The sequence below is a fragment of the Phaethon aethereus genome (assembly GCF_964289735.1).
Source record: "Phaethon aethereus genome assembly, chromosome: 2".
NCBI classification, from domain to species: domain Eukaryota; kingdom Metazoa; phylum Chordata; class Aves; order Phaethontiformes; family Phaethontidae; genus Phaethon; species Phaethon aethereus.
Genome location: NC_138582.1, coordinates 153,628,393 through 153,655,850, shown reverse-complemented (window position 1 = coordinate 153,655,850; position 27,458 = coordinate 153,628,393). Strand labels below are relative to the sequence as shown.

General features: G+C 43.3%; 1 protein-coding gene across 1 annotated transcript in view; it reads left to right on the top strand.

Moving 5' to 3' along the window:
* The window catches only part of MKX (mohawk homeobox), a gene marked incomplete at its 3' end in the record, with an annotated part of 47,024 nt that overhangs the window by 10,349 nt on the left and 9,217 nt on the right, over positions 1–27,458 (top strand). The window contains exon 4 of the mRNA XM_082015156.1: positions 787–1,122. Within this exon, the coding sequence (XP_081871282.1) occupies positions 787–1,122 (336 nt within the window). The remainder of the gene's footprint in view (positions 1–786; positions 1,123–27,458) is intronic.

Below are 27,458 nucleotides of genomic sequence, written 5' to 3'. Positions count from 1 at the left end.
ATGGTAAACTGACTATTACTGTATTTATTTTACATATTTTACCAGAAAACATTTTCCATAAAAGCTGCACTAAAATTCTCTTTCTTACCCAAATTAACAAATGTAGGAATTTTTTAAATAGCACCTTATGTTATAAGAGAACATTTGTATTCATTATGTCTGTGGGTGCTTTTTTCAGTTGGTTGTGACATGGAGATACACTGACAGGAACAAATGCTGCAGAACATTGTCAGAAATGTGTAGGTGAATTTTTAGAAGAGTATGTTTCAATTTGTATTCAGTTTCAATTCTCTTTGTTCCAATTTCAGTTTATACTCACATTTCTTTGGTTTGCACTTCTCTTTAAAAGATTGGTGTCAGGACAATTTAAAAGAGTACAGTTTAAGCAAATGCACTCATATATGTCATAGTACTCAGGAGAAGCAAATTTCAAGTTATGATAGTAAGAATTCAGCTTATTCACCCATATTTTGAAACATTTATCATTGATTTAGGGCAATTCTCATTTTTTTTCTACCTGCGTCGTGTTGCTCATGAACAAATTAGACCCAGACACTGTTGTCTACAGTTAATTAATTTGGAATAGCTGGAACATCTGAGAACCCTGGGAACTACTGTGAGCAATGTGTGAACAGAAGAAAATTAAAATCATTGTCTAATGCTGAAGTAAAAAAAATCTGTCTAGTTTTAGTTATATTTATAGCAATTTAAAACATGCAGAGAAAGCCTCTTGTTAAATATTAGCTAGTCGATGCATTACTGTGTCTTTTCTCCTTTGTTTTTCAGATGGAGAAAATCCTCCAAGAAACCATATGAATGAAGGGGCATATAACAAACCAGTTCATCACACTGTGATTAAAACTGAAAGTTCAGTAATAAAAACAGGAGTGAGACCAGAAACAAGTGCCAATGAGGATTACGTGTCACCCCCCAAATACAAAAGCAGCTTATTGAATCGCTACCTAAATGACTCATTGAGACATGTCATGGCTACTAATGCAGCTATGATGGAAAAAACAAGGCAAAGGAATCACTCTGGTTCATTTAGTTCCAATGAATTTGAGGAGGAATTGGTGTCTCCATCATCATCAGAGACAGAAGGCAATTTTGTCTACCGGACAGGTAAGGGATTCTTTCTGCATCCTTTCTAATACAGCCGGCTTTGGTGGATGGTGTCACCTGGAATGAGTGTCACCTGATTGTGCCTTTCATGAGAGTGGGTAACTCCTGTCCACCCCTTCATACGAGGGTGGATCACTCCTGTCTCTTCTTCCTTTCATTCACTGGATAAGTTCTATCAGGTTGAAGTTAAATGCTGTTACTGACCACTAATGAAGCTGCTTTGCTTTTTGAATGGAGCTATGGGGCTGATTTTTGAAATGACACTTACAGGCTGTTTTTGTCAGCACTAAGACAAGCCTAAAGAAGAAGAAAATTCTTGAGCATTCTGTTACAGTAAGGGAGGACTAGAGGTCTAAAGCAGTCCATGGCCCCAGCTGGAAGGAAGAGGAGGGCTTTGAAATTTCAAGGTGGCTGTTTGTGGCACTTACACGAGCCATATGCCCCCCAGTGGAGTGCACGTGAACATCTTCCCCTGTTGTACAGCGTCTTTTCTGTCCTCAGAATGCCTTCTCCAGCGCGTGGCCCTTTGCTGCTTACGCATCTCTTAGGAATACGTGGATGAGTTTTGACCAATTTCTGCATCATTCTCCAGGCACAGTGCGCTGAACTGAGGGGCCACAGGCTCGGCCATTAAGTGTCTTGGCTTAATGTTTTTCTGAATAATTTATCATTTTGATCTTATCAATAAAAATTTAAAAGCATGATTTTTATCACCTGCTGTGTTACCAGTCAGAAGGCGGCACATGGGACTGCCTGGTTCACGCCAGTAAATTGGTGTGAATCAGGGCAAGATCAGAACCTGCTTAGGTCCCTGCGCAGCAGGGAGCGCTGGAAAGCTCCTCTTGTGGAGCTTGTTCTGTATTTCTTTGGGGATGTAAGGCAAAGGCTCTCCCCTTTGACAAAAATGAAGTCTTGCATCCCAAGCTCTGGAGGCCTCCGCCAGCATCCCAAGATTTCCACCCATCGCAGCCAAAAGCCCAAAGCCCTTCATGTTGTCCCGGGGCCTTTCTTGGGGGGCGAGTTCTGCCAGGGACCACCCTGCGGGCAGCGTCGCTTTTGGGATGGATGAATATTGACCAAAAATACTGGAGGGCTTTGCACTAAAGTTAAAATAGTTCTACTTGGTTCGCCTTGGCTTCCCGGTCAGGCAGGTTGGGGTGCCCCTCGCCTTTGCAAGCCCTCAGGGTTGCAGCCTTTGCTCTCTCTTCCCTGACCTGTTTCATAGGACTTTTGTCGCTGTGGTGGGGCCACAAGGATTTGAGAAGGCTGTATGCTCTGGCGGGGGTAGGAGCACGTAGTTGGTGCATGCAGGTTGTCGGGGATGACCAAGGGGGGAGTGGGGGCCCCATAGAGAAATGGGATCTCGTGGGGAGCAAGATTAGTGCATGCATGATGAGTAAGTTTCAAAATTAACTTGCTCTCTTCATTTAGTTTTTTTTTTCCCAACATACCAAATGCATTTGCTCTGCATTACGGGCCTATTGTCTGCCAAGTTTTATTTTTAAGTGAAAAGTTACTCAAGAACAGATGCAGCAGCTCAGATATGTAAACTTCTGTTCTTCTGTACTTTTATACCATAACTTAAAAATGGACACAATGACTTTTTAAAAATTGTAATAAATTTGCTACTGGATTAAGTTCTTCTTGCCAAGTTTCAAGCTGCACTGAAAAATACGGTCTTTAATGGGAAGGCTGAGACAGGCATACGGTAACTGTGTCAGTTCACAAGCTGGACTGGAATGACTGAAAACCAGTATATTTGTCCTTAAAGTTCATAACTGACATTCCTGGAACTCCTCTTGAGATCGTATTTAAGTCAGTTCTTTGTTAATGTTTTGAAGTGCCTTTGATGAGACCAGCAGCTCTCAGGATATAGTTTTATTCTTTTTACACTTCCAAAGCAGACAAGCAGTAGCCTGCTGATAGAAAGAAAAAAAAAAAAGCTACAAAATTACAGTCCCATTAATGGTTTTCTGATGATGTTATAACATGCAGGAACTAAGCCCTTCACAAACAAAGAAGGTGTTTTCAAGTTATCATCCATTCATGAAATCTATTTACAAATAGATGAAGTTATCCAAATGATTGTTAGATAGGAAGAGATAAATAAGGACGCTTTATTTTTTAATGTCTTTTCTCTGTAATTTGAATACCTGGGGTGGCAGTTCTCAGTGCAGTTGTGTAGCAGACCTGTATCTGTGCTCTCAAAAATAGCTGCAATCCATTCTGGTTATGCAAAATACCAGGGTATGTCAGACTGTACCACTCATACCTTCCTGAAAGCAGCAAGTGTACTTTTAAGTGAGATACCACTTACAAGAAGCTCCCCGATGCAGTTTTTTGTTAAGTGGAACAGCTCATTTTTAAGCAGAATTGTGACGTCCCTACTAGATGCTTTAGTTTATGTAGACATTTTGAGTAGTATTTCAAAAAGCACAGAGTGAAAACCGAGTGACATTTTATTTTTGAGAAACGTTTGGCAAGGTTGCTGTGCTCCTAAAAGCAGGCAGTCACTGGTGTTGAAGCAAATTCTTTATTGTGTTTCCCTGGAAAAGCAACTTTTCATAGCAGATGGTGAGTAGAAAGCTTACTCGCCACGTCTGGTTCATCTTACGAGCCAGACCCTGATTCCAGGTACATCAGTGTGTCCGGAGCGACTCCGCTCGCACGGTGCCCAGGGTCGGCGTGACCATGTGCGTCGCAACAGCCTCACCAAATTAACCGGCTATGAGCGCAGCATCCAGTGACAGAAACAAGAAATTGCAGTTTAAAGTTTATAAGGAAAGTGGGTTGTACAGTTTCCCATTTCGGTCATTAACATGCTTATAAACACAGGACCATATGCTTCTCTAGCTTCGTGCAACTGGGAAATCCGATGTAAAGATGAAGGACGGGCTATATAACCGACTGTCAGGAGAACGGCCTCGCTTTGTACCTCTGCAGGATTATTGTGAGCTCGTGGGAAGCGGCTTTAGTGCTGGGGCGGGAGCAGCAAGCCCCGAGCCGGTCCCTCGCAGGTGCGGTGCCCACGCTGCTCCATCGCGCTCCGGCTGCGCGGCTCGGGGAGCCGGCAGCCGCCGCGGGAGGCGGTGCGGGCAGCCGGCGCGGGGAGGACGGGGCAGCCGGGGCAGAGTGCGGCCACACTCAGGTGCGTCACATATGTAAGCGTTTCTGTCGTAAGCTGATATGCTTATGTGTATAACGTGACATAGGTGAATGTGTTCACTTGAGGCTGGAAATTTCAGTTTGGATTAATCCTAGTGCAGGTATAATGTATAAATATATATAACTGGTCAAATACGTGTCTTAAACTGACCACTGAAAGGCTTGGTTCAGTGTTTTTGTTTAGTTAAAAATCTGTGTTGGAGAACAAGTTTTCATTAACTCCTTGGCATGCTGTCATTCACAGCAGGTTCGCAGTGTGGCAGGAATAACTAAAACCAGACTTGCCTATCTGTATTTGTTGTACAAACGCACGCAGAAACAACAGCCCGACTGCAGCAAGCACTCCAGAAATCTAGAAGGAAAATATCTAGTGATGTTTATAGTGAGGCTGGACGTAAATCTAAAGCGGCAACGTCAGTCTTTGGTTTACGGATGACTAAAACGCTGACTTTGTAATCCCGCTGCAGGGCTCTGCGCGTACCCTGTCGTCAGTCACCTGCGGGAACGCAATGTTCTGCATCGTTGTAGCGCGAGGAGATGAAAAATCCCAACTTTCTGGGATATCGCTGTCTGGTGAGCAGCGTTTGGTGAATGAAAGCAAAAATTAAAATGAGAGAAGGAGAGATGAAATGGCAGGACAGGGAGTCTTCTAACTTTTTTCTGTTAGGCAGATTTTCGTTGATGTCACTTCATATGTTACTTAGAATAGTAGAAAAGCCAAAACAAATAAAAATAGTGAGGAGACTAAAGACTTGCAGGCCTGGAAAGGAGGGTGGCTTTTAAAAAAAAACACTTGAATGACTGGTTCATTTTTGAAGATGTTTGATCTCTATTTTTAGATGTTTATACTCAGGAGTGTGCTCTGTTTCTGATGTTTTCATTACTACTGCCTTTTTCTTTCCTCCCGCCTTCCTTTCTTTCCTTCATTTGGATCCTCCAAAGTTTGTGATTTATCCTGCATCGTTTATTGCGGCACGCTGAGCGCCTCTGATGAGATCCTCAGCACACTGCAGGATCAGGCACACACTCATACAGAGCACTTAAACGTAAGGGTATAGCCATGCACATAAGTACTATAGAGAGACACACGCAAGCTGCAGAACAGTGCTATGATTTTGTGTGGTCCTTGCCAACTTTTCCTCACAATTCAACATTTTTAGAAATTAACATGTAATTTAAAAATGAGCTATAAAATTTAAAAGCATAATATGAACACAATGGAACCTGTTTTCAGAAAAAACTCGAGGGACCCGCAAAAACGCTAGTACCAGTGACTTTTGCAAGTTTGATATAAACGGTGCTGGAGACCTTGGGGATACTTTAAAATAAATGGTAACCTGGGAGAGCTGAAGGAGGTCCTTGTTGCAGATCCTAATGTCATCCAGAAGTGAAATGGAAAAGGGGAATGTCAAGTACAGTATTAAATGCACACAGCAGCATAACTGCAATTTGAAGGTTACACAGCTAAGATCATATTTCTGCAGGAATTTTATTATTACATGGCCTGATTCGTCAACACTGAAATAGCATGGAATTGAGAATTGAGGAGAGGATTGCGTTTAATTTGCTGTTCTGTTGTTTTTTCTAAAGAAAGATTAAAAGGAAACGGCTTTACTACAGGGACAGTGTCAGGTTTAATATACCAGATGTGATAGGCCAAACTTGAGAATTTTAAAGATCCTGCCCACTCCCCGCTACTTAAGTTGATTGTTCACTTTTTGCATTTCTTTCAGTTTGAACAGCAAAAATCAAATAAGCTGGTTTTTCATTCCCTTTACTTTCTCAGCTTCTCAGTATTTGAGCTACAAGGGGAACGGGTCAGGATTATTTCCACATGACGCTGGAAAACAGTGCTTCATCAAAACTGAATCCTTTTTGTGGAAAGGTAGCAGTTTCGACCTCTCTCAGGTGGGGGGATGGAGGAAGAGAGGGCTGGGAGCATCGATGGCGCCGGGGGGGCAGAGCACCCTCCCAAAAGCCTGGGTACCCCGGTACCAGCGGGCAGGGGAGAGCCTTGGCTTTTCCCAGCCATTTCGCTCCGCTCCCTGCTTTCCGTGGTCAGTTTTGCGGGAGGAGAGAGTACTTGTTTTCTCACAGGTGCTGGGTGCGAACACTGTGCATCCTTGTTTTATCTGTTTGTTTTCAGATGCAAATGGCTACGAACGCTTTGGGCTTTGTTGGTGTTCTTAACCCCAAAATATTAAGGATTCTGGAGACTGGGCTACGTGCGGGTCAGATGTGCTTCTAATAGCAGCATGTGCGTGGATATAATTTGGGTATAATCGCTGTGGAGACCCGATGGAGCAGAGGAGGTGCGTGTGCACCTCTGCTGGTTTTGCTTCTGTTGATGTCATGGCAGATTTTCCGCGTACTCCAGTAAAAACTAGCTCGAGCCAGTTGTTCGGCCGCAGGGGATTTTCTTCAAGTCAGCTTGCTTCAGGGCAGCACGTCTCAGGACTCCTGACAGCTTTATCATCGCAGAGAATGAGATGTTCTTGCATGAATGATTTGAAATGGAAAAGATGACAACATCTGACCAAAAAATCAGAGAGACCAAAACCATCAGGGGATCAGCCATGTTTCCATGGCCACAGGTTGCTGCTGCCCGTGCTGGTACAGCAGCCCGCCTCTGTTCCTCTGAGACCATTAAAATTTCCCCATGCAAATACTCACAGCAGCAGCCAAAAAAGCAGCAGACCCCTGAGCTTGCCCAAGACCTCTCTCAGACACAGCAGGAAAAATGTATGGTGCTGTCACCGATGGCTAACAACTATATATTTTAATGCTCCTCTTTAGACTTAGCCAGTGCTCCAGGCCTCAGCAAGGGCTGTTCCCTGGCAAGCCTCAGGCCTCGTTCATTTAGCGAAGGTGTGTGTTCAGAGAGAAAGAAATATTTATTCCCATTTTCCCATTGTTCAAAAAGTCCTCAGAATTACGCTTGGTCTTAAAACCTGGGGCCAGCCCAAATGTGAATGTTTCAGGAAATTATGTGCATGGAAAAGCACATGATCATAAATCAGGCTGTTTTGCAGTTTTAGCTGTAGACTGCATGGCTAGTAATGAATATAATAGGGAAATTAGTAAGAAAATTAGCAGTTAATTTAAGGAGTATTTAAAAAGCGTGTGAAACTACAGCTTGGGAAGACTGATTTAGTGAGGTGGGTGTGCTTCCTTCTCCCCTTCCACTGCCTGAGCAGGATTTTCCCCGGTAGCCAGATTTCTGCGCAGATCTCTTACAGCAGAAACGTCAGGCTTGCACGCTGCAAGGTGGCATGGCTTTTGCACCGATTCCGGGGATCCTCAGCCTTGCGAACGCCGGCCGGCTGCAGCCGCTGCCACTGTGAGAGGCTGCGAAAGGAAGCACTACTCAAACGAGGGCAGAGAGAGGTAACGAGCCAGGATAACGGGGACATGCACTGCTCGCGGAGCAGCAGGAAGCCCTGGGCGCTGCAGCCCCGGCACGGCAGCCGGGGACGGAGCGGTGCAGCACTGGCCACATCCCGTGGGTCGTCCCCGGTGCTGCGTTGCAGAGGAGCCCAGCCGCTGCGGTTTTCCCCCGGTAACGCTTCTGGGGGCACGAAGGAGGGTATGTCCGCTCTCTTCCCTGCCCGGGAAACCTGGCAGCAAGATGTGATCGTCAGCTCTTTGTGCCAAAGAGGGGATGTAGGCCAATGAACATGAAAAATATGGCACGATTTTGAACATGAAAGAGAGAAAAAGAGGAACAAAACGCAAGAGTGTTTGCAAAGACAGAAACACAGAGACGTGTGCTATCATCCCATCAGGAGTGGCTTTGAAATCACACACTTAAGTGTCTGTATCACTGATTGGAAAGTGCTTTTGAGTGCAAAGCTGTGGCTGGAGGCAAATCCACCCCGGTGCTGGGTTGCGAGCAAGACTTGCACGGGCTCCAACGCCGAAACGTGCCTGTTCTGCTCCTCGGGGCTCACGTGGGTCTCCAGCTGGCTCTGCCCCTGCTCCGAGACATCTGCCCGTGGCACCTGCATGGGGAAGAAGGAGCAATTACAGGGACAAAACCCTTCCTTTTTGCACAGTGAATTACTTTTACATATGAAATCTATCATCTCCTTCACCGGTAACCGCTGTCTTCGGTGACACTTATTAACGCCGTAATCTGCAGGAGGGGGACAAGGGCTGGAGTTTTCACATTCTGGGGCAGTAAATTTAAAGGAATGGCGAGCCCATAAAAGTTTCACTTCTTTCTGGAAAAACGTCTGCATTGAAACTTCATACCTGGCGTGGGGTTCCTATGTGTCCCAGCCTCCTTCCGCTGCTGGGGAGAAATACCGCGACTTTGGGTAACGTCCTGGTAGATGCTGCTTGTAGCGCGGCTCATCCCCCGCGCAGTGTTGCAGTGCTGCCGTTCATGTTACCGTAGTTAGGGCTGTATCTGTGTTTCCATTAGAACCCTTTTAATCCGCAAATTTATGACCCAGCTGTAAAAATTCAATCCAGACTGAAACTTGGCATGGGCAGTGTTCGTTCTCCCATCTGTGGAAGGGATTTAAGCAGGTACATCCCAGTAATAACCATGCGAGTCAGGCTTGTAAATTTGGAGCATGATGACTGCTGAATAAAACTGTGAGCTTCTCAGTAGCCCTGGAGTTTGAAATATTTTATGCCGGTGGTGACACTAGTGGAAAGCAGCTTGTTTGTACACAGCAGTAAACAAAGAAAATGTTATGGGTTTTTTTGCGTTTGCTTACATGCAGAAGCACATGCATTGTGCTTACCATGGCAATATTTTGATGTGGGTGGCAAACACTTGAAACTCTACAGGGTCTTGCTCCAAAGCAGGGTTTGATTACCCCCAGGTAGCGTAAGAGATTGTATTCACGTTGATGTGAACAGTAGAATTTATCTGTTGATCATAATAGAAAAAAATAAGGAAATAAAAAGACCAGATTGTTTTGAGTGCGATTTTTGATTGATTCTTCTTAAAATATCTTGGAAGCTGATTCAGATTGAACTGCAAAATCACTTCTGTTCGTTGTCACTTCCTCCCATTTTAATTTTATTTTCTAAAAAGCTACACACTGAACGTGCCTGACCAGATAGACTAGTAATCTTATCTGATCCAGCAAATCCTATTTCCCTTTGCAGGTCTGTGGTTTTTGAAAGTCATTCTGTAACTTAAAAAAACTCTTTTATGTGTTTAACTGAAATTTTTTAGGTCATTTGTCCATAATGTGAATACCAGAAACATAATGATGAAAGCAGTTTAGCGAGACCAGACTTCTGATCTTCCATGTGTATTCACAGAGAAGCTTTCGGGAGGGTTTTGGCACAATTTGAGACGTGGATTGAAGGGAGAGCCTGGAATCTCTATGTGGACTAACGTTAGGCTGTGGATCACTTTATACCTGGCCACTTGGAAATCTCCCTAATTGTATTTGGAAAATGTGGGGAACCTATGCGTATAGTTTGTATATGAGATTTTTGCCATCCTGATGGAGGAAGGGGGGTGCTCATAAAAACACCTGTTCTGGAAAAATGTCCCTTCATCCATAAAATTCAATTTCTAATTTTGAATTATCCAGAAACAGAGGAGCGGGGTTGGATTCTGTTTTATTTAATTCGCTTCACTCCAAACTTAAAAATTTGTTTATGAGATACAGTGGGTAGATGTGGAGATTATCAGTGATACTAAAGACCATTTGAAGTCTTTTATGCTTCATGGCATTAAATTGGCATCAGATAGCCACTTTAGATCTGTTAAAGGAGAAATATGTCCTAACAGTGAAAGCACGCAAAAGGCTTGTATAATATAAGTGAGTTTTATGTGAGCTACAAAAAAAGGTGCAGGAGTTTAAAGAAGGAAAGTAAGTTGGAGAAGTAGACTGCATTGTAGAAAATCTGGAAAAAGTAAAAACAATTCAAACAGAAAGAGATCAGATAAACAGCTAGAGCTGGAACAGCTGAAAAGAAACACACAAAAATAGGTAAAGCGAAATTCCAACAAGCCATGAAATGTGTTTTCCTGAATTTTTCACAGTGGCCTTGAAACCTGATGTTGGAGACTCTATCTCTGTTCTTTCACCGATGGCCAGAAGTTGAGGTTATGATGACCAGATCGTTTGGTATGGCACTGACATTTCAAGTTAAAAGGGATTGCCAAGACTCTCAGTTATGACACTAAAATATACCGCTATTTCTAGGGCCAATTTTCAGTCCCTCCCTCATGCCTCCACATTGATTTAGGCAACAGATGCATGAAAAGCAAAGCAACATTCAAAATAATCCCTTAGCTGAAGCTGAGGGAAGGCTGGCTAGTGGGCTGTAGCCAAAATTCCTTAAATGTTACAATGTTTTACATTTCTAAATGTAAAAACTTTCTTTCCAATGTGAGGTACCAGCCAAATGTCTTAGTTATGGTATCTCAAAGTAAAAACTGGCATATGGCCATGTGGTCATTTGTGGGTATTGACAGATTTACACTGTCGAAGATCAAGTTAAATGTTGTCGGTTTCTCCATCTCCCCTTTACTTTGTCAGGCTTTTTTTCTCTCAGTTACTATTTGTCAACTTAAATCCAGTTTGCTGGAAAAATGAAGGCTCTTCATGACCTGGCCCTTCAGAAGTGAATTGCCTCAAATTCTTTCCGCTAGCCAAGGTATTTTGTAATGCATTGCAAAACAGCAGCAGGATTGCTCTCCTTGCACTAGATGTACTTTGTGGGCTAGACACTGTGGGCAGTTTTAATGAGATCTTGGTGTGCTGGAGAATTTGTCTCGGCTGTTGACTTCAGGGCGATTTTCATCCCGGGACCCTGCTCTTCTAATTGCTCTTCCCACCTGTGTTGGGTTTGGCTGGGATAGAGTTAATTTTCTTCATAGTAGCCAGTATGGGGCTATGTTTTGCTGAAAACAGTGTTGATAACACAGGGATGTTTTCGTTACTGCTGAGCAGTGCTTACACAGAGTCAAGGCCTTTTCAGCTTCTCACCCCACCAGCGAGTGGGCTGGGGGTGCACAAAAAGCTGGGAGAGGACTCAGCCAGGACAGCTGACCCCAGCTGACCAAAGGGTTATTCCATACCATATGACATCATGCTCAGCATATAAAGCTGGGGGGAGAAGAAGGAAGGGAGGGTTGTTGGGAGTAGTGGCGTCTGTCTTCCCAAGAAACCATTACGCCTGATGGAGCCCTGCTACCCTGGAGATGGCTGAACACCTGCCTGCCCATGGGGAGTGGTGAATGAATTCCTTGTTCTGCTTTCCTTGCGTGCGCAGCTTTTGCTTTACCTATTCAACTGTCTTTATCTCAGCCCATGAGTGTTCTTACTTTTACTCTTCTGATTCTCTCCCCCGTCCCACCTGGGCGGGGAGTGAGCGAGCGGCTGCGTGGGGCTTAGTTGCCAGCTGGGGTTAAAGCACGACACCACCTCAATGAGCGGGGTCCAACTTTGCGCCATTGTGGGGAAAGCCGTGGGGAGCCTGGATGGGCAACTGCTTGGGGAGCAGGTCCTGGAGCTGGTGTGCAAATTAAACGGTCTCTTCCTGACTATTTATGGCCACTTTGCACAGGAGGGGACACGCTAAAATTCATTGTCCTCCTTTTCTCCCTCTCATGTTGTTTAGCTGGTGTAGGTGTTGGTTACTTCATCATTATTTCGTTTCCATCATCTTCAAATAGGAGCTTCCTCCAGAAGTCAACGGCGTTTGTTCCTGTCGGGGAGAGCTCCGGGTGGCCGTCGCCCTGTTCGTGCTGGCGGTGGAAGCAGTGTCAGTAAGGGCCCAGTGCAGCCTGAGACCAGTGTCAGCTGGGAGCACGGGTGCTTGTGAAGCCTGGGGCCCGTCCCTGTCTGCAATACCAGAATTGCAGTTGTTATGGGCTTCCTAAGTACTGAATCCCAGTAGTACTGGATGTTTAGAGACACTTTTTGAAGTGAGGAGAACCCAAAAAAGCTGTCCTGCTCTGGCCAGCTGCAGAGACTGTAGTGGTATTTGTACATCGCACAATCTTTCATATATATACATACACACACGTATATATTTCCTCAGTGCTGTTACGATGACGCTATCTGTGGAATTCAAGCCTGCTGCCTTGCCCTTTTGCTGTGCTTACTCCTTCAGCTCAGAGCTGTGCAGTAGTTCACCACAGCAATGAACTTTGCAAAGACAGAGAAAAAGGGGCTCCCAGCTGCGTTATCCACACATTATGAGATATCTCCCTTTCAAATCCCATACCTCACTGAGGTGCTTATTCCAGCTTGCCCAGCAAAGCTCAAAATCCTGTTCATGGAGGTCAGCAGAGAAGACAAAGCTGACCTGCAGGTATTGATCCCAGTGATCCTTTGTTTTATGCAAAAGCCTTTTTTTGCTGGCTAAACCAAAGTGAAGAAATGCTTGTTTCAACATTTTAAGTTAATAAAATGGCAGGCGTTTCAATAAGCCAGTTTTCCTTTTAGTACTGTCTCCCAGCATTTCTGCTGCTGTTTTCACTCCTTGTCTAATGGGACTGTGAGCGATAATAATTTCTCCTTGCTATAAGTGCACATAAGCATTAATTTGCGTTTGTTAACGTTTGCTGTGGATCTAGATAGGGAAAAGGTCATTAAAATCTCTCAGTCCTCTGTACCTCATTCAACTCACTCTCAGATTCACATCCCTGATTCTCTGCCCTCTTATTTCAAAAGGGGCTAATAATTACATCTGATGTCCGACTCAAAGTGCTGTTATCTTCACCTGATAATTGATGGACAAGGCACTCGGATATGTTTTAAAACCAAGCCTTTGGAAGTGTTTTATGTTGGAGAAAGCAAAAATCCAATGTGCCAAGATCTGGTCTGGTTTTTGAGTGTTTTGGCCCCAAAGCACGCTACATGGTTTGACACACAGTGTTCATGTGTTTGCAAAGCTTTCCAAACTTCATTTGGTGAACTCCAGCTGCTTTCAGTGGGATCTTTGCTCACAGATCAAAGACTGTGACCCTCAGAGAATGTAAGTGCTCATATTTGAGTACTGTTCTTCCTTCATTCCTTGCACAAAATAGGAAAAATAAAGGCTGTATTCAGCGCCACGGTACTGCTGCGCTTGCTGAGGTTTGAGGAGCTCTCATCTCTGTGGGCATCGTGGCTGCTTGGAGACACCCCTTCCCTGCCCAGAGCAGGGGCAACACCTAGCCCAATGTGAGCCCACCAAAACCCTCTCCTGCCTCATGGCCACGTCCTCTTTCCATCCCATCCCAACAGCCTCAAGGCAGCAGGTCCGTGCTCCCTACGGGACCAAAACTCCTTTATCGAGGGATGTGGGACATTGCTCTGCTGGGGCAAACTTGCCCGCGGAGAGCCTGTGTCCCACCACGCAATACCTCCTGTGTATGAAAAACCAGCCTGCGGCCCCAGCTGGGAACAGGAGGTCTCGGCAAAAAGCCAGGTCTGGGTGAGCTGGGCGAAGGGCAGCAGAGGAGGATGGGAGCAAGGTGTCTGACGGGGGTAGTGGGGAGAGGTGGGTTTGCACTGCCCTGCGGGGTGCGAGGGACGCGCGTGCCACGGGCTATCCAGTAACAGGGCTCACCTTCGTCCTTGGCGAGCTCTACTCCATCCAAGGATTCTGCTCCCTGGGTCCCTGCGTATCTTTACAGCTGAATTACGGGTTTAGGAAAGTCAAATGCCCTGAAATCACAGATACAGGGTAACTATAGCGGAGAGGAGGAGAGAGAAAATCAACAAATTCCTGCGATATATTGTATGTCATCTGTACGTGACACTCCGAGACCTTCAAATGCTTAAACTAAAGACCTAAATATAATATAGTTAGTAAAAATATACCTTAGTTATAATAAAATGATAATAGTGGAACTTGGCAACAGAGCAGCTAATAAATACTACACTTCTGAAATGTGCTTGGGATCCAAGTACATACTCTTTTACTGTGTAGTTAAAGCATGTGGCAGGACATGCTAGACCAAGATTTTCTTTTTGTCTTTCCAGTGGAAAACTAAAGTTCTTTGTTTAAGTGAAGCCCATTGGGAATTTTTTTTAAGTAAAACAAGGAGCTAAAGAATTCCATTCCCTTTTGCCAACTTTCTTCCTCCTTCAAGCCAAATTATCGATTAATGGGGCATTAAATATCAAATACTGCCTAGTTATATTCATACCCTTTTTTATTTAGGCTCCTTCAATACTTTCTCACTGGAGCTTCAAACACAGCTAAGTTAAAAATGAGATACTTTATTGGGAAAATGCTACCCCTTCTAAACCTTTTTGGCCTTATAAAAATAAAGGTCAGTAATCTGAAAGTAATTCAATTTGTATACTTAACTCTATTTCTGATTTTTTAAAAGAAAAAAATATCTGTACTCCTTTAAGATCTTCTTCCTGAGCTTCATTCTTTGCCTTCCTCATTAGCTGTCTCCATTTCGGTACCCTATCATTTTGCCAGCAGAGCAGCCAAGTGAATGCTTGACCATATTTTTGTCTGGCTCTAGCGAAACCGTGATCTGACAATAGAATACTTTTCTCTGGGTTTTCCTTCTTCCCCCCGGGAACCATACTTCAAGGGCAACCTGCTTGTCCAGCATATGAACATGTGGAAAATCCACTGCTATGCACTAATGATTTTCAGATGGGCAATTGTTGCTGAAAATCATCCCAAGAGCAGCAGCTTCTCCATTGTAGCACCTAACCACTTTGGGATCACATTGCTCGTAGCTGATCTGGAATAAACCCTTTGCATTTATGTATAGGGTGGTGACATTTGCTGCATCACACATATGTATTAACAAAATTTAGAGGAAAAGGAGGTAAAGGTTACAATTGTGGTTCTTTTTTGGCCATTGCAACATGGATCAAAATCTGACATTTTAGCTTGAAAGTGTAAGTGTAGGAAAAAGTTGAGCTGTGCCAAAGATCCACGGCAGCAAGGCAGAAGCACCCTAAATATTGTCCACAAATTAATCACTTTCAAACTTTTGTTTTAAATATTCACAAGGAGACTTGTCACATTCTGGGAGAGAGAAGAACGAGTTTTAAATTTTAAATAATTTCTATTACTACTCTTCTCAGACTACGCATTCTTTTTAAACAACTTTCACTTTTAATCTATAATTAAAGCCAAAGTTTTCTTTTAATTTTAAAAGCTTGTCCTTGGACTAAAATAACATGGAACATTTTTAAACATTGATCCAAGCTGCTGTAGATACATTTTATTTAAACCACAGAGCCTGCAGTTGGATTCCTCGCTTTGCCAGATCGGCTACGAACTGTGAGTGTGGCAGTAATGACTGCGGAGTCCTGGATGCTGCACTACCAGCGAGGAGGGTTGTTTTTCTGGAGTTGTTCCTCCCTTTGGGCCCTATTCATGAATGACTTAATCTCTGTGTATGATCAAATGTCGTGCAAGTTGCTGTGCACAGAAAAATCAAGGAATGCTTCTTTTCCCCGCGTTCCTTACATGGAATTGCTGTGCCTGCCCGGCAAGCAGTTGGAGAGTGGTAAGGGTGGGAAGCAAGCAGCAGCAAAAACACACACAAAAAACCACTAGAAGCCATATAAAAAGAGGGAGACAAAGAAAACAGAGAAAACTTTGAAAAATGGAGTGTGCAAGTTGGATTGGGCCATGCATAGACAGCTCTAGCTTGCCCAGGCAGCACCAGCTGGAGGGGAGGAACCGGGCTTTCGACTGAGGGGTTTTATAGGGGTGGTGCATTCACCATGAAAAACGAAAATGATCCCCAGTATTTTCTCTGGAGCATTGGCCATAAGGATGATTTCTAGTGCATGTTTCTATTACCTTGTTTTGTCTTGGAAAGCAAATATTTACTGTTTTGATGGGCAAATCTCAAGAAGTTCAGGGAATCAATGCTTCTTGGTCTTTTTATCCTCTTGACCTAATTGCTTGTGTGGTGTAATTCTGTCCTTTCACAGGATGTTAAACCACTTCACTTGAAGCCAAGACAGAGATTTTCATTAGTTGTGATATTAATTACACGATGCATGCCCTACAAGGAACTTTTCTTGTGATGTTTTGGTATTTTCTTAGAGATCCAGCAGAACACCGCGGGTGAAGGGGTGCGTAACTGTCTCCATGTTTATACAGACCTCTTCCTTGGTCTTTTAAGTTTCAACAAGGTTTTCACTTGTGTTAGATGCCATTCTCAGTTAAGAGTGAAGAAAAGGCTTATATTATCTGAGTTGTTTTTCTCATCACCGACACCCTGCGGCCACTGCAAGAAATTCTGTCTGTCTGTGCCCTGGTGTGGGGACAGATTGCTATAGCAGGACTCCCATGCGAAACAATGACTGGTAGCAAAGGGGGAACAGCTTGACGCAGGCACTGAACTCCTCCAGCTGTCAATGGAAGCTACACTTGTTTGTCCAGGGCAGTCAATGGAATAGTCATTTAGCTCTTTTTGAGACACTTTTCATCCCTTCAGTAGTGACGATGGACTTAAAAGATGTACCTCGCTTTTCAGGTAGATTATGGCTGGAGTATTGTTTTAGCTCTAGGAGGCAAAAGGTAGAAGAAAGGATGGGGATGAAGGGGAAAAAGGAAAACTCACAGCCAGAAAATAAACACAGGTGGCAAAATAAAGAACAGAAACTTTTGGAGGATTGTAAAGAGAGGCGAGTGCTGAGAGAGGATGAGGAAAGGGGAATGCAGAATTGAGGACCAGCACAGAAAGGAAGAGGAAAGAAGAGAGCAATGGAGGGGAAGGAAGATGAGAGAAAAGAGATCAAAGAGATGAAGGTGAGAATAGAAAATACTGGGGAAACAGAGATTTCCTACCAGGAGATAGTGGTAGGAATCTGGAGTGTAATCAGGAAGGGCTCTAGAACAAATTAGGGAAGCACAGGAGATATTAGCATTTTTCACAATGCAAAATAAGAAATTTGAAATTTCTCCCTTTCAAAGTGTTTGACAAACAAGGGTAGATAAGCATTCAAGATACATATTTTACCACTCTTCTTGGAAGGCACCTTTGAATCTAATTACTATGTCTTGGCATTTTTTTCCATGTTACACAGACAAATACACTTCCAGAAAAGGGTATGACCTTGCTTCGAACACAAAGCAAATTAATCCAAACTGTTGCTCACAACTTAGAGAAAAAAAATAACTTAGTCTGGGACTGGGAAATACTCTAGTTCTGGTGGCAGTGGTCAGGGGGGAGGTGTCTGTGTGGGGTGTGTGGTTATTAATTTCCCTGTTTCTTGGTACATCCGCAATCCCTGACTAAGCTGGACACAAAAGTATAGAAGAGTTTTCATGCTTTGGCTCAATCATACCCAACACAGACTTTGGTGAATCCCACCAAGACCTGTTTTGAAAACTGTAACTGTAATACAGTTTGGCCAAATGTGGAGGCTTCTCTGACCCAGTGTTCCTGAAAGTTTTCATTTCTCCCAGGTCTACTCCTTTCTGTAGTTTTGCAGATCAGATCGCCTTTGTGAAAATTTTTCAAGTCATCATCTGTAAGTTGCAGGCAGAAAATCTTCTTAACCTATTGCATAGTTGGTTGAGAGCAACATCTTTCTGCTTTTCTGAGATGAGCATCAGTCAGTAGCATAGGAAGGACATCACCTGGGATGGACCGATAGTCTGATCCAGCATGGCAAATCATGCATTCCTATATAGTTCATGATATATACGAACCTAGAATATGTCATGCTAGATCAGATTATACATATCATTTTCAAGTTCAACAAAAGGTTTTGTTTCTTTTCCCCCCATCATTTTTTAAAGAAACAGAATTTATCTGAATTAAAAACATGATTGGTGATGACGAGTGGGTGTTTCTGTTTACCCTGCCACATTATATAGTACCACTTTTACTCCTTGTTTGGATAGCAGTCACGAGACCCAGATATCAAGCTGTGAACGTATTTTTCTTGCAGCAGCCTTTCTTTTTTGGCAGGCACTGGCTTTGGAGATGTCTCACGTTTTGTCATGTGATTGGACTGCTGATGAGGTTTCTGTGCTGCCTCATTTTCCTGGATTCCATCTGAATTAACTCTTCTTTGGGTCACAATCATTAGCACACTTCTGAATGAGTGGGGTTTTGCATCATAGTGTAATGAGCTCCTAATACTTAGTCTCTGTAAGAGAACAGCCCGTAAACGAGTTTGCTGCATTTGTTCCATGTGACAGAAAGTTTTCTGTACCTCCAGCTGTCCACATCGAAAACACATTCCTTCTTCACAGTAATATTCCTTCCTGAAACAAGGGAAGATGAAGGGAAATGGCTAGTGTATAATTGTTCCATCTAAAAACATTCAGCTTAGTCCTGTAAACACATAAACTAGTTCTTTGTAAACAAATGTCTTAATTTTCTTTAAACTGAATATTTAGATGTCAAAGATAGCAAAGCTGGATATGTTAAACACATATGGTTCCTATTGCATCAGAGGCTTTCTTAATGTTGGTATTCTAATTGAAAAGACATTTTTGAAAGCATGCTAACTTTACAGAAACTAAGCTGTCTGACCCTCTGTCTGGTCTAGGTTTAATTCTTCCATCTATCACCATACTCTGGACACATCTTCCACTCAAATGTGCAGCACTAACAATATCCCTCATGGACTTTGAATTGCCCTCAACACTTCAAGTGCTTGACATGGAAGCACTGTTTGGGGTAGTTGATGTTGGGGAGCTGACAGGGGCTTAAAGGAGAGAGAATTAGGAAGAGGAAAGGAATGGGAGTAAGGACTATAATTTATTCATAAGTCTTTACCTTATTGCTGGATAATATATAACACAGAATGCCTTAGGCCAAGTGATGTCTTTCACTGGACAAAATTTCTATCCACATGAGAGAAATACTGCAGATCTTTAAAATATAAGCTATTTTATAAATGTCATGAAACAACTACCTGCCTCGAATAAGGCAAAATTTCAGTTTGGCATCCAACATGTATTCATTTCTCCTCACACAAATAATAGGCAAAAAACTATTAAGTTTACACCTCAGATGATAGGTACATTTGAAATAGAAAACACATTCGTATTTCAGGCACTGCCATTAGGTTTTCTGCTAGTGTTGGCTTTAACTGCGGGTGCGTGCTCTGCAGAGCGCTGAGCAGGTTACATTTGCTTGCAGCATGCGATGGAGTGGGGTGTCTTGCAGAGCCCCCACTCCAGCAGCACCCTCAGCCCTTTGCAGTGCAGGCGCTGGGCTCTGACCTGCTGCAGTGAGTACACCAGATGTGCCTCTGGCATTGGTCTCAATTCTGTATAAATCCACCTTTCCCAGGCATACAGAATATTTAACAATAAATTGCCTTTTTTTAATCCACTAACATGTACAATATGAAGTCCACAAAGGTCATAGAGGTCAATTTATTTATTAAATGGAAATACTTGGGTCCAAAAAACATTATGAATCATTTTGCTGTTTTAAGTTCAGGATGCAGAGTAAATTATTCCAAAAATAATGGTAGCCAAATGTCATTCTCTCCAAACGTTTGTGTAATATCTATTTATCTGTGGGCAGATGACTGCTATGTATAATCAGAGGCAGACTTTTGTCAAATTGAGACTAAGTAAACACAGCTGAACACAAGCAAGTTGGACTACAACTTTTTTGAGTTTTGCCAGCACTGTTATGACCTTGAAAATGAGTGTTTCTTCAGAGCAATATGCTTTCAATACGGGAGAATATTTAGTGTTTCAAATTAGCAAGTGTTGATTGGAAATTTGTTCTGTTTAATTTTAATATTTTTTTTGTCCAAATAGATGAAAAGTGTGTATTTGCCCAAAGGAGGGCATACTTTCTTCGGCTTAGAAAGAAGGAATGTTTTGTAAAGGAACATCTCTTGCACGTATCTATGAGAACAAGAACAACAGTTAGTGAAAGAGCTGTAAACTCATCTGAAGCTTCATTCTATAATCAGAGAAAATTTTGTACTGTTTCCTTGAAATATAATTTTTTTTAAATGTGCTGTGCAAGTACACGTAGCATTTAGGCAGTAGATTTTATACTACTACATATCTAGAGGCTGTTCTCATCATCCTTGAAAAAGTAATACTTCCTTTTATAAATTTTTCTACTGTCCTAGTAAACATTTTCTACAGATCCTATTTTTCTCTGATACACAAATAAATGAGTCTGATTAGTTTGACAAGCAGGAATACAATTTAAACCTTAGTTTTATTATGCACATTTTCTGCTCTTACCTTACCAATCATTTGAAGAGAAAACATTTTGCTCTCTTTTTTCTAACAGCCACAGCATTTGGAGTCTCAAGGAGGATTTGGACAGAAGTCAAATAGGAGTCTTGCTCAAAAATTTGTCTTTCAGTAATTACAGCAAGTGAGTCTCATCCATGGCCAATATCTCTGTTTCGAGGCACAGCTTTCAAAGGAGTATTTTTTTCATTTTAAGTGCTGCATACAAACCAGCTTGCGCACCAAATTCAGGGATGGGACACGTGCACAGCATTGTGGCCAGGGGGGACTTTCCCAAAGCCCTTGTGCCCCATGTCCACAAGTCATACCTCTGAATCTGCCTTTCTTATGGGCATCAATTACCATTTTCAAATTTCTAACAAATTCTTACAGCAAGAATATTTTAATGCCAGCAGCCAAGCATACACAGCACCTTGTACTTGATGGGTTGCTACAGCATAGCTTTGACTTTGCAAGCCAAGTACCATCCCAGTGGGTAGTCTTGGATGTTTTTTGAAAGAACTGCAGCAGGAGTCTTTTCTTGCTTCCGTTTTCTCTTCCCCTATCATAGTAGCAAAAGTAAACTGAGGATGCAGTTGAGAATGGGGAGGAGGTGAAAAAGGAATAAGGTGATAGAAAAGAGGACGACAGGACTGAGAAGCTATTTTAATTGAGAATTGCAAACAGTGCAATCGCAGCCTATACCTTCCTATACATTCCTATACTTTGTACTGAAATGCAAATTTCAGAAACAAAGCAGGAGTTGCTGCTGTCAGGCCTGGCTGAGCAATGTGGCTTCTTGTCATTAATCAAAATAATCTGGAAAAGGCCTTGATGCCAGGGTTTTTAGCCACTTTGTTGTTTCCTCTGGGCAGCCTCTCCGTGTGGACTAAGGGTACAGACACTCACAGTGTCGGCATCCTGGTTCCATTCTTACTCTGGGAGTTTGGAGGGTGCAAAGCAGGTACTAATTGCAAGGCTTAGGACCATTGGCAGGGCTTGCCTTGAGTTGTACCAGCTTGTGGCAGCTGGCTGTGTTCGAGCTGTGAGAGGAAGAGGAGAGCCTTGCTGTGGACAGGCGCTACGGGTGGTCATCAGCCTTCAGGGCGTGTTGAGCAGCCCTCAAGATGCTCCTACCTGAGATGGTAGTTGCCTAAGAAGTGCTATCGGGAGAGTATTTTAGAAAGATACGCTTAACCTTGAGTTGCGGTTGGGCTGGTGGGCTATGCCAGTGCTAGCCGAGCCCTGCCTGTTGGGTGAGCCACTCTCAGCATTGCTCAGTGGGGCTGGTTTTGCCAACACCTTGCTGGTTTGTTCATCTGAAGTAAAACAGTTGGTGGCAGCCAGTTAGTAGGTTGTGTGAGGGCTTTGTGTGCCCTGATGAACCTGTACCCTCAAATACAACGTTTGCGGGTAGTGCCACGGTCTGTTTGCCCGCTGCTGCAGCAGAAAGAGTTGAGGAAAGCAGGCACTGTCCGAGCACGGGATTTGCTGCATCTGCTTTGCAGACCCTTTGCAGGTCTCCATAAGCTTTGCAAACTGTGAAGTATAGGCTATTGCTCTACAGGAAAGCTTTGGCTCACCAGCAAAAGCAAAAACTCTTGCAAAATGAAAGAAAAAGCTTTTATTGTTTTAAAAGTGGAAACAGAAGTACTAATAACAATAGCAGCAGCGAGTTAATTAGAGAACATGCACCATTTCAGTTCATAGAGCTTAAAGCCTTTGTGTCGTAGCTGCCTGGCTTGCGTGGCTGCTCACTCATCCTCCGTCCAAAAGCTCAAAGCCTAGAATTGGACTGTGTTGGAGGGATCAAAGGATCTCAGTTTTGTTTCATCATACTTATTCCCTAAAAAATATGAATGTTATTTATGTCTGGAATCGTGGCTTCCTGTCTCATTGTTTTCTCTATAGAAGTGGAAATTCAGGGTCTTAATTCTTAAAAGGGAGATGAGGATGCAAGGCTTCTGTACAAATACCTGATTGTTGCAGATGCTGCTTACCCTTAGGAAAGCATCTAAACAGCTCAGGGGAGACACGTAAGCAAATTGCAGATGTGTGAGTTACTGAGATAAAGTTAATTGGTTGCTGCTTGAGCAAAAAGTCCACAGTGATTTCCAACTGCATCTGTGCGAGGAATTGCATTTTATGAATGCAGATATTTTCCATATTTTTATGCTTATATATGTAGCCTAGTTTTCCCCGATTGCAAACCCTGCTGGATGAAGGGGTTTTTTTATTTATGGTAACAGGAGGGAAGACTGGTTATTTATACATGCTGATAAAGCTTCTCGGTTGTTTTTGACCTATAGATCTTTCAAATTATTCAAAATTCATATTTTTTGAAATATGTCAGTTGATTTAACTGTAAATACCATATGGCTTTACCATAAATATGTATGTGTGTTTGAAGTCTGATATAGCAAACTGTTGCAGAAGAGAATTCCCTAATAGAAATCTCCTGACTTCCAGGAAAATACGTATGAGGTAATGTAAAACAAATATGTAGTAAATATGACATTATTGCCTTCTGCACCCGTCTTACATATTTTTGAAGCACCTTACCTCTGCACCAACCTGACATTTTTAGCCAGTATTCGCCCTATTTGGGGGAAAAATGTTACAAGGGGCTGCTTTAGATAACATTGGCTTTGATCTTGGAGGCTGATAGCCAGCAACTCAGTTAGGTTTTAGAGGAGGCTACTGGCTTTAACTGCTGTTAGATCATGTCCACTATTGTGAGTTGGGCTACACTGGTCAAGGTAATCGGTGCCTTTTTGGGAGGAATATGTTTAATAGTTCTGGATAATACATTTTTCCCCTGTGGTAATAATACATTGTGCTTCAATAATTTGTCATTTTATTAGTACAAAGGCATGGCTTAGTTTCATATCACTCATTATTTAAAAGATATGTGTTCTTACTGCCACAATTATTATTACTACTATTTTGGTGTAGTTGCTGTTTAGGTATGGTTTCCAGTGGCCAGTGTAGCTTTTTCAGGTGAGAGCTGTTTGCAATGATCTCAGAGAATCGACATCTTTACTCAGAGAAACAGCCTGGGCATATTGCCCATGGTTCGGTTACTCTGTTTGAAAGCAAATCTGTTTGGCTTGAGATATTGTGGCTTAGGGTCCTCCACAGCTCAGCACTTGCGTCTTTGCGAACGGCTCTTTCTGGGTTGAGTGACAGAGGGTTTGAATACGCCTCGTTGTTATGCAGTGGGTCCTACAGTTAGAGGAGCCGAACAAAACAGTAGGAATCTCTGCAGCATCGTGGAGTGACTTTTACAGAGGCCCAAAATTCATGCAGTTGTGCTATACCAAGAACTGCAAGTTGTGTATCAAGGTCAGGATGAGCTAGTAAGCCCTGTTTCTCTGCAGCAATCTTTGCTGTGATATAGGTCCATTAATGTGGCATAGCATTGCTGTTACGGCTCAGGCAGAGTGCTATGCCACGTGGATACATGATGTCCCGCTACGTCGTGCACGTTTACTCATGTCTGAGGCCCCGAGTGCTGAGAAGTCTGAATTCAGTCCCGTGTTGTTATCAGTTGACGATGCTTCCTTGCTGGTTTCTTGAAAATCACTGTCTCCAAAAGCAGCAGTGTGTGTTGAATAACAAACCCCTTCACATTCAGACTCTTCAGGTTTGGGAACAGAGCCAACATTCTTGAAGAATGATTTAGTGGCCAATAAACATCTGCAAAGTCTGTAAGACTGTCAGAAGCAGTAACATTGAAAGTAAAGATCATATCAGTAGCAATTCCCCTGTCCTGACAAGGCATTCAGTGCAAATATTTGTTCAGTCATCCTTGCTCTCATTCCTGTTATCACAGACAGTTTCACATGTTTTGCCAAAAGAGCAATTCCATCTTCTTCCACAGAGCTGTTCACATCCAAGGCCTTTGCAATACTAAATACTAGCCTACTACTGTTTCAGGACCTCACACACATGCTCCTTTGGAGTGCAGGAGACTCGTCTGTCTTACGCAAAGACTCCGCTGTGAAGTGCTCTTACAACTTTCAATTAGTGAGCATCTGCACCATTAAGGTTTTGCTGCTCCTTGAGGATTCAAGCTCAGTCTGGCTGATTTATTACACTGCACCAGTCTCCATGATAGTCAGGATAGTGTTTGAACTCTTCTAGGTACGATTCTCCTGCAGAGTCATTGAAATTGCACTGTGCTAGGACTCGAACCATTTGTAAATACAAGATGATGTTTGGAGAAGAGGGAGGTGGTTCTGCTTCTTCAAAATCTCTTGACAAATGGGTACAACTTCCTGAAAATTGTGGGCACACAATTCTTTGGCTCCAAGAGACTTCCTCATTTGTCTGGTTTGCTGTGCTTCTTCTCACTTGTTTGGTGAATAGGAAAACTAAAAAAACAGCCCTTCTTGAGATACATCCCAGTTTACTAGAATCTCTGAGGACCTGTTCAGAAGGTGTGTGGGAGTATTTAGGTTTTAGAAGGAATCCTGTAATGGAAATAATAACAGTGCAAGTTGTGGTGAGCAGGAGCATGAAGACTGCAGTAGCTTCACAAGGGAAAGCGAAGGGAGCAGAAGTAAAAACTTGACTCAAAAAAAAGCAATCAAACACTACAATAGTTTTTGTGCAATTGGGCGTGAGAATAATCCATGGGCAGCTATTCCCACTGCAGTTCACTCGGCAATGTTTCTTTCTGCTGGTTATTCTGCATACAGTCAGGGAGGTGAGTGACTACAGCTTTCTGTGTAGGTTCCTGTAATTCCTCGGGGTCCTGAATAAAGGGGTTCTCATCACATTTCTAGCTAGATGAGGAAAGAGATACTTTTCTGATGTATGTGAACTAACCCAGTTTGAAAGAAGCCTCAAAACTCAGGTCACGTCTTCACTGAGTGCTCATTGCTGCTTCTTTACTGGCAAAGCACTAACATGAACGCAGCTAAGCATTGACCTGATGAGATGCATCCTGGAGTCCTAAGGGAACTGGCTGATGTAGTTGCCAAGCCACTGTCCATGATATTTGAAAACTCATGGCAGCCAGGTGGAGTCCCTGGTGACTGGAAAAAGGGAAATATTGCACCCATTTTTAAAAAGGGTAGAAAGGAGGACCCTGGGAACTACCAACCTCTCAGCCTCAGCTCTGTGCCTAGGAAGATCATGGAACAGATCCTCCTAGAAGGAGGGAGGTCCAGCAACTGGGACAAGCTTGAGAAGTGGATCCATGTGAACATCATGAGGTTCAACAAGGCCAAGTGCAGGGTCCTGCACCTGGGTTGGGGCAACCTCCGGTATCAATACAGGCTGGGGGATAAAGGGATTGAGGGCAGCCCTTCTGAGAAGGACTTGGGGGTACTGGTGGATGAAAAGCTGGGCATGAGCTGTCAATGTGCGCTTGCACACCAGAGGGCCAACCCTGTCCTGGGCTGCATCCAAAGCAGCGTGGCCAGCAGGTCGAGGGAGGGGATTCTGCCCGTCTGCTCCAGTCTGGGGAGACCGCACCTGGGTCTCACCTCCATCCAGCTCTGGAGCCCTCAGCACAGAAAATACAGGGACCTGTTGGAGTAGGTCCAGAGGAGACGGATGGAACACCTCTCCTGTGAGGACAGGCTGAGAGAGTTGGGGTTGTTCAGCCTGGAGAAATCTCCAGGGAGACCTTATTGCAGCCTTCCACTAAAAAGGGGCTTATGAAAAAGATGGGGACAGACTTTTTAGCCAGGCCTGTTGCAATAGGACAAGGGGTAATGATTTTAAACTAAAAGAGGGCAGATTTTGACTAGATCTAAGGAAGAATTTTTTCACAATGAGGGTGGTGAAACCCTGGCACAGGTTGCCCAGAGAGGTCGTAGATGCTCCATCCCTGGAGACATTCAAGGTCAGATTGGATGGGCTTCTGAGCAACGTGATCTAGTTGAAGAAGTCCCTGCTCATTGCAAGGGGCTTGGACTAGATGAAGGTCCCTTCGAACCCAAACTATTCTATGATTCTATGATCTCTGAGGACAGGATGATGAATTTCATGATGTGCTGTTCCATGCCATTTGATATGCTTCATCTGGTCCTTCACAAACTTCAATAAAGTTGTTTTCATAAGATGCCTGTAGGATTTCACAAATGGGGACTGAGGCATTGAACAATTACAGTTTGAAGTTGTTTTGTGGATGCTTGTGGTTTCATGGCTCTTTATACATTCAGAGCACAGCTCTCGTTGACCTCATTTGCACTTGCGAGTGCTCAGCACTGCTGAAGATGAGAGCCTGGGCTCTTGAGTTGGAGTCCAGAGACTGGGGAACGTACTGTGGTGTCTGTGAAAAAGGTTGGTTAAAATAGTTTGTCCAGCCCCACACACAAATCTGTAGCAGAAGCAGAGAGACTGTCAATCACTAACATGATTTACTTGGCATTGTTAAATGCATCTGACTATCTTTTATCTTCTTATGTTCCCCTCCCACAACAGCCTTGCAGCTGCTGTGCCGTGGCGCTGAGGATGTGTGGGGAAAGGTCTCACCCGCTGGTCTGGGTTTGGCCCTGGACCAGGTCCGTCCTGTGCCTGCGGGTAGGTGGTGACCACAGGAAATACCATGTGTGATTGTGCTGCTGTATCTCACAGTACGCTTAGTAGGAAGGCAAACTGCTTAGGCATTCCCATTTTTATGCACACATCATATAGAAGCAGATACAGATATGTATATATATGACTGTGTCTCCTTATAGATATAAATAATTTTTAAAATTTCACACGCGATCCTTTCATTTGTAGAATCTGTTGCGCAACAGTTGTCTGGGGTTACCATGAAGGTCTTTTGCCACCTACAGCCATTTTTATGGCTGTTTGACTGTTGGAGCCCTGTATGTGCTTATACACCTCCTTACAAGCTGCTTGAATTTTTACGCTTGTGATCGCACAGAACGCCGTAAGTTTGGGACATAATTTAGGTACATGGGGTACGTATTTAGATGTGTATTTAGATACGTATTTGGATGTAAGTATTGTGCACATCACAGTGCCCCATCAGTGGATGGAAGTAGCTATGTTTAAAAAGATCATATTCATCAGTCTCT